Source organism: Pelodiscus sinensis, chromosome 3 (genome assembly GCF_052426305.1).
Source record: "Pelodiscus sinensis isolate ZL-2025 chromosome 3, ASM5242630v1, whole genome shotgun sequence".
NCBI classification, from domain to species: Eukaryota; Metazoa; Chordata; order Testudines; family Trionychidae; genus Pelodiscus; species Pelodiscus sinensis.
The window spans coordinates 163,276,316-163,282,670 of NC_143054.1; the positions used below are offsets into that span (position 1 = coordinate 163,276,316).

Here is a 6,355-nt window from a genome sequence, read left to right on the forward strand (position 1 = left end):
GTTAGCCAATGAGGGTACGTCTACACTGCAGAGTTTTTCCCGGAAAAACTACACTTACATCCAGACAGTCGAAAGAATGCAGGGGTTTTTCCGACAGCAGTAAACCTCTTTCTATGAGGAAGAAGCCTTTTTCTGAAAAAGCTCTTTCGGGAAAAAGCGTGTGTGGACGGGGAAGAGGGGTTTTTTTTTTTTTTTCATCAAAAGAAGAGCCCTCCAGGACAAAGCACGGGTGGCTTGTTGGCCACTCGATCCATAGTAATCAAAACTGAAATGCAAGATAGCATCCAAAAGAAGCCTGCAGTCTAGACATAGCCTGAAAGTTTGCTCTGGTGATGTAATACTTGAAACGTCATCTGCTGCTTTGTTGGATGCAGTTTCTGAGCAACCAGGGAAAACTGGAGTCTTCCCACTCCCAAATGCATCTGTATTCATTTCCATTTAAATTTACCTCTTTTGTTAATAAAGAACAGTTTATCATCAGAATTTCCCTGCATACAGGTGGCAAGGATTTTGGTTTTGGTTTGCTCTAATGAGATATGGTCCAGACACAAAGGCTACGTCTACACTGGCCACAATTTCCGGAAAAGCCATGCAAATCAGGTAAGTCAGGATAGGGAAATCCGCGGGAGATTTAAATATCCCCCGCGGATTTAAATAAACATGTCCGCCGCTTTTTTTCCGGCTTGGAAAAAAAGCGTCTAGACTGGCGCGATCCTCCGGAATAAAGCCCTTTTCCGGAGGATCTCTTATTCCCTACTTGAGTTCCTAACAAAGATCAGGTATCAGAGAGGTAGCCGTGTTAGTCTGAATCTGCAAAAGCGGCGAGGAGTCCTGAGGCACCTTATAGACTAACTGAAGTGTTGGAGCATAAGCTTTCGTGGGCAAAGACCCACTTCGTTAGATGCATGACATGCATCTGACAAAGTGGGTCTTTGCCCACGAAAGCTTATGCTCCAACACTTCAGTTAGTCTATAAGGTGCCATAGGACTCCTCACCGCTTTAACAAAGATCAAGACATTTTAGGGCTTGTGTTCACATGCAGTGTGATACAGTCACTGTCCTGAGCAGTTTACACTTTCAGTAGACAAGACAGAGGAATTGTTATTCTGCCAGTTTTGCAGATGATGAACCAAAACACAGAGACATTAAGGCCTACCTCCACAAAGACACAAGGTTTATGTATTGGCTGACCATTTGGTGCTGGTCTTCCCTTCTGGAAACTTCAGTGCCCCAATGGAATGAGACCGGGGAGGTCAATCTCCAAAAAGATACAAACCCATACACTACCAAATACTGCGAAAATTTACCTAAGATGATCTACAGTAATCGTTGCTAAATGTGTGATCCATCGTCATACACACAGATTGTACCATTCATCTTCCTGCTTTGAAAGCCTCTGCTTTTCACTTGATCTTTGCACTTCAACCACTAGAAAAAATATCAGCTTCCCCACATTTTCTAACAAGACTTTTCAGTGTCCAAAGATCTTACCTTGCAAGGCTACCAGCCAAAGAAAGAACAGCTCTGATAGCAGCTTCATGATTAGCGCTCTGAGAAATGAATATGCCAGGAGAGATGTCAATATGGCTTTAAGGGCAGGGGGCTTGAGGAGCTGACAGCAGAGAAAATGTTTTTCCTTCCTCCAGCTTTTATACTTTAGCAAACTGCTAACTGAGCAGCCATAAACTTTATTGGCTTCCTCACCTTTGTAAACTCAGTCTTAGAATTAAAGTGATAAGGATAACATTTCAGGACTAAAAAAAACCTGTGCTGTGCTTTATATATCATTGGCTCTCAGCATTGAAGAAAGGGAGAACAAGATGAGAGAAATACTGCTACCCCTCCTCTTCTAAAAGCACAGGGAGAGTTGCTCAGTCTCTTCACTCAGCACTCCTGCAGTCCGCCTTTATCCCGGGCAATTAAAGACTATCCCAGGCAAAAAAAAGGCAGCATGGAGAAAAGTAGGAGAATGAAAAGCCAAGAAAAATTTGTTTGATCTTGCACAAATTCTTTCCTTCTTCTGATCAAGTTGCTTTGAGACTGTACTACTGCAATAGGGAGTCACATTTATTTTCCCTATGTCATTTTCAGAGTGACAGTGCATGGCATTAGAGTTTATGGTGTCCTCTTTGTTCATAGAAAGTATATGATGTAATTACAGTTTATGAGATCAGCCTTCCACAGTAATACAGGATATCATCAATGTTCATAGCAATGAAATACAAGACCATAAAACATTTATGAATTATTAATCCTTTGTATGCCAAAGATAGACATATAAACCTCCTCATAAAGTTTGGTTAGCAATTTGTTAAATGCCAAGTTTCTAAGAGGTAAGTGTCCCTATATTTTAGCCACACTATAGGATATCAGCTATTCTAAACAGCTTACTTTTTAAACATTGCACTCTGTTCTGGTCACATTGTTGGGGTGGTTTTTTTAAATTTAGCAAACAAGTTCTGTAGTCTCATTTTGGGTCTGTTTTATTTAGGTATCCTGGGGGACTGGTACCCCAAACCATTGCTGCTGTGTCTCCACTACATCCAAAGTGTGACTGCAGCACATGCAGACACAAGTGAGCTGGCTTTGATGTAGCTAGCTTGAATAATAACAACAGGGAAGTCACAGCAGCCCATGCTGTACAACCCTACCTGGGACCATGGGTTTGTACCCACGTTGTCACAGCATCACTGCTATTGTGTTGCAAGCCAGACAGATGGAAGCTAGGCTGTGTGTATCTATAAATGCTTCAGTCATACTTCTGGTTGCAGTAGAGACATACCCTGCTTCCATCTCTGGGCAAGCCAAAGGGCTTCCATCCTGCTCACAGGACTATTTCTGTTTGTTAGAAATGAGTTCTCTCTGCCAAATATCTTAGGCAGTTGCACACACCCCATTGCCATAGTAGCTGAGTGTGAGGCCGGGGGAAGCCATTATCACCAAGTGGGAAACTGTGGAACAGAGAGGCTAAGTGACTTTCCCCAAGGTCACACCAAACATCACTGTTGGAATAGGAACTTTAACCCTGGTATCCCAAATTCTAGTCTAATGCCCTAACCATGGGACTTCTTCCTTTCACTTCGGTCCACATGCCTCCACTCAGTGTGGGGAGTCAGAGACTGCCACACATATGAAGCCTGATTCTCATTTATACTAGTAGTGCAAAAGTCCTCCAGACCCAGTCCCCCCTCTGGAAGGACTCCAGTGTATTTGTAAGTGGACCCAGCATCTGGGTCCCATATGCTGCTAAGCCTGAAGGATCTGGAGTAACACCACCCAATTGCTCCCCTGCTCCGTCTGCCTAGATGGAGCAGAACTGTTGTCTTTTGAACTCTTCCCTCCATTGTGAGGACTCCTAGCAGGACAGTGGGGCCTGGCCTCCTGTGTCCATGGCAATTCCTTAAACCTCGCTTTACCAACCTGGTGTTTGTGCACCCTATCACAGGTGGCTACAAACATACAAAAGTAATCTATATATGCTTCTACAAATATCAAATTTAACAACTAGTCTTTCACTCAAAGTTGTTTTCTCACCACAGAACTTCTTCCAGCATGACTGGCCAGCCTTTAGCCAGGATCCAACACAGAGGACAAATCATTTGGTTTCTTTGTCTCCTCAGATGAAGGATGATAAAATGGTTTTTTTGCCTCTGCATATATTTTCCCAAAGTTCATTGACCCTATTTCAAGAGGCAAGAGTGGTCATCTTTCCCCATTCATTTGCCTAATGGCTTTGTTTATCTTACATGTAAATGAGCTTTTCATTGTTCTAGGTTTCTCTATGAATTTACAATAGAGACACAGTGCAGCCCGTGAAGCAACTTTGCCTAGGACAGGCTGTGCTTAGACACTATCTGCCAGACATACCCGAGGAACATAATTCCAGAACATGCCTCTAATTCTGTGTACACTGCCCTGTACACACACCGAACAATAATGTGGATGACGAGTGTGTTACCAATTTGCATGTGACACCTTACATGACATCTTTTACATACAGAATATGACCACATTGATTTGGAGAAATAAGCATGTTATATCTAATGAGAGTTATGACATAGGGTGCCCTCTGCCAATTGGTGGTATATCTCCTGTGACCCCAGAGCCCTTCAACATACAGCCTTGGGTGGGGGGGATGGACCTTTTCTGACACTACCTACACTGTACTCTTTGGGAAATAACAAAAGCCTTTGACTGGGGAAAATAGTACATGTATTATACAAATAAGAGCCTCAAAATAATGCACACCAGAACTTAAACCTGCAGAGACTTCTCTTTCTCTCTCTCTCTCTCTCTCACACACGTCTCCAAGATGCTTCAGTGTTGAATACCAGTAACAGAAGCAGAGTAAAATTAATGGAAGTCACATGAGGGGAGAAAAGAGGCTTTTCAATCACTCAGTTACATTATGAGACTATATAGATATGTTTTTAGAAATTATATAAAACCTCACACAATAAGCATCCCCTAATAATGGGTAGGGAGAAAAAAATCCCTTCAAAAATCTGGGCCCTTGTAGAATTTTCAAAAGTGCCGAGTCACCTATCTGCATCATTAGGTGACTCAATCTATTTTTAAAAGCTGGCCCCTAGTCTCGCAGGCTAGTATTTCTAAAGTACCTTAGGCACTCAGGGACCTAAGTCTTACTGATTGTCAAAGGCACTTAGGCTCCTAAGTCACTGAAATGCTTTTAAAAAAAATGTTATCCTCTGTACTGTGGTTCCCCAGCTGTAGAGCAGGATTGAGAAAATAACTCCATTAAACATTAAGGTCATGGGGTCATATCTCAGAGAGATAAATTGCATACTTACCCGTTTCAGTGCCTTTTTCCTCTCTTGTAAGAACCTTTACCTCTACCATGTAGCTTACTGCTCCCACTGTCTTGCTGACAGCACTCCTCCCCTCACTTTTGGGGGCTTACATGGAATGCACATCTTGCATGCAGATGTTAGGTTTTGCTACACTATTATGCTTTGTATGACAGTAGTCCCTAGAGGCCCCTCTCTGGAGGATGCTATATAAATTAATAAAATAAATAATAGAAGATATTGTCTCTAGGGACATAGCCATTGCATTGCCAACTAAATGAACAAATTAACTATTTTAAATTGTACTGTACATTCTTAAATAGGCCAAACTGCAATTTCAGCGTGTGTAGCACCACATTCATAAATGAAAAGCTTGGATCTCACTAAAATGCTCTCATCCTTTTTATTAACGGTTAAGCCATGGTAAGCCTTTATGGCTAATATTCCACACCGATATGATACATCCTAAGATTAATTGGAATTTTTCCATCCTGCTGTTAAGTACAACACATCATTAGTTGGGGTTAAACCAAGGATCTTCACCATCTTACGCACAAGCCCTTGTCCTGTGACCTAAAGAAGCTTCTTTTAGCTGAGCGTAGAACTGCTGAGAAATTTTTCATGGAAAGTATTTTTTCAATAAAAAAAAATGGCTGGTCTGTCATAACTGAAACATTCCTGAAAATATGGTCTATTTCATAGAAAATTCCCTGAGTAAAATATTTTGAAACAAAAGGCTGTTTATAACTAATACTGACATGTCATATTATGACAGATTAAACTATTATTTTTATTTATTTCATTTGTAAAATCATTAAAAGCACTTGCTACTTGGTACCGATTGACATATACCCCCCCCCCCCCGCCCACACACACAGAGCTGTCTCCTGTTTGTATTGTAACAAAGTGATCTGATACCCCCCAAAAATCAAACAATATAAGTGCTAAAATAAAACTAGAATATTTTAACTATTTCATCATATTATACCCTATTACTAATGGAGCTAATAAACTATTGTAAATATGTAATAAGGAAAAAGACATCATAGAAATTCAAAACAAATTTTTTAAATTTCAGAACAAAAATAGTCCAAACCCCAACACTTTTCAAACATACCACATTCCACAGGAAGTTTCAAACAATATCTGTTTTCATTCTAATTTGGAAAGCAAAAAACCGTGAAACATTGGCACTCTCTGTCCCTTCCAAATGGGAATTCCACGTTTCAACCAGCTCTAGCTGTGAGACCAAGAGTGACAGCCTGTTGGGATCCTTGCTGGGCCCTCCCATTAGGACGCAACAGAAGTAGGCCAGTGTATTGTATCAACACAACATGGGAGTTATTGCAAAAGTAGAGAGTAAGCTTGTCTTGCACCTGTTTTGCAGACACAACTGGTCTGGGTGTGTGCCTTGGCTGTTCAAAGCCTACAGTCTTCTCCTGATTGGAGATTTTATACCTTTTTGTTAAGAAAATCTCTCCCTTTATTACACTGGACTACAATTTTTTAGAAGTTGTCTGCTTCAGAGATAAAATGTGCTATTTAT

The 6,355-nt window shown here is 41.1% G+C and overlaps 1 protein-coding gene across 4 annotated transcripts in view; it reads right to left on the reverse strand.

Moving 5' to 3' along the window:
• The window catches only part of PLB1 (phospholipase B1), a 128,951-nt gene extending 122,887 nt beyond the window's left edge, over nt 1–6,064 (reverse strand). For 2 of the 4 annotated variants that reach the window (XM_075925369.2, XM_089777490.1), the window contains exons 1-2: nt 5,927–6,051; nt 1,493–1,551 (exon numbers count right to left, since the gene is read on the reverse strand). In XM_075925369.2, the coding sequence (XP_075781484.2) occupies nt 1,493–1,541 (49 nt within the window). In that variant the 5' untranslated portion in view covers nt 1,542–1,551; nt 5,927–6,051. Of the gene's footprint in view, nt 1–1,492; nt 1,552–4,812; nt 5,024–5,926 lie in introns of those variants that run through there. The other 2 variants (XM_075925370.2, XM_075925371.2) reach the window with 2 other exon arrangements.
• Between the last annotated feature and the right edge of the window lie 291 nt (nt 6,065–6,355).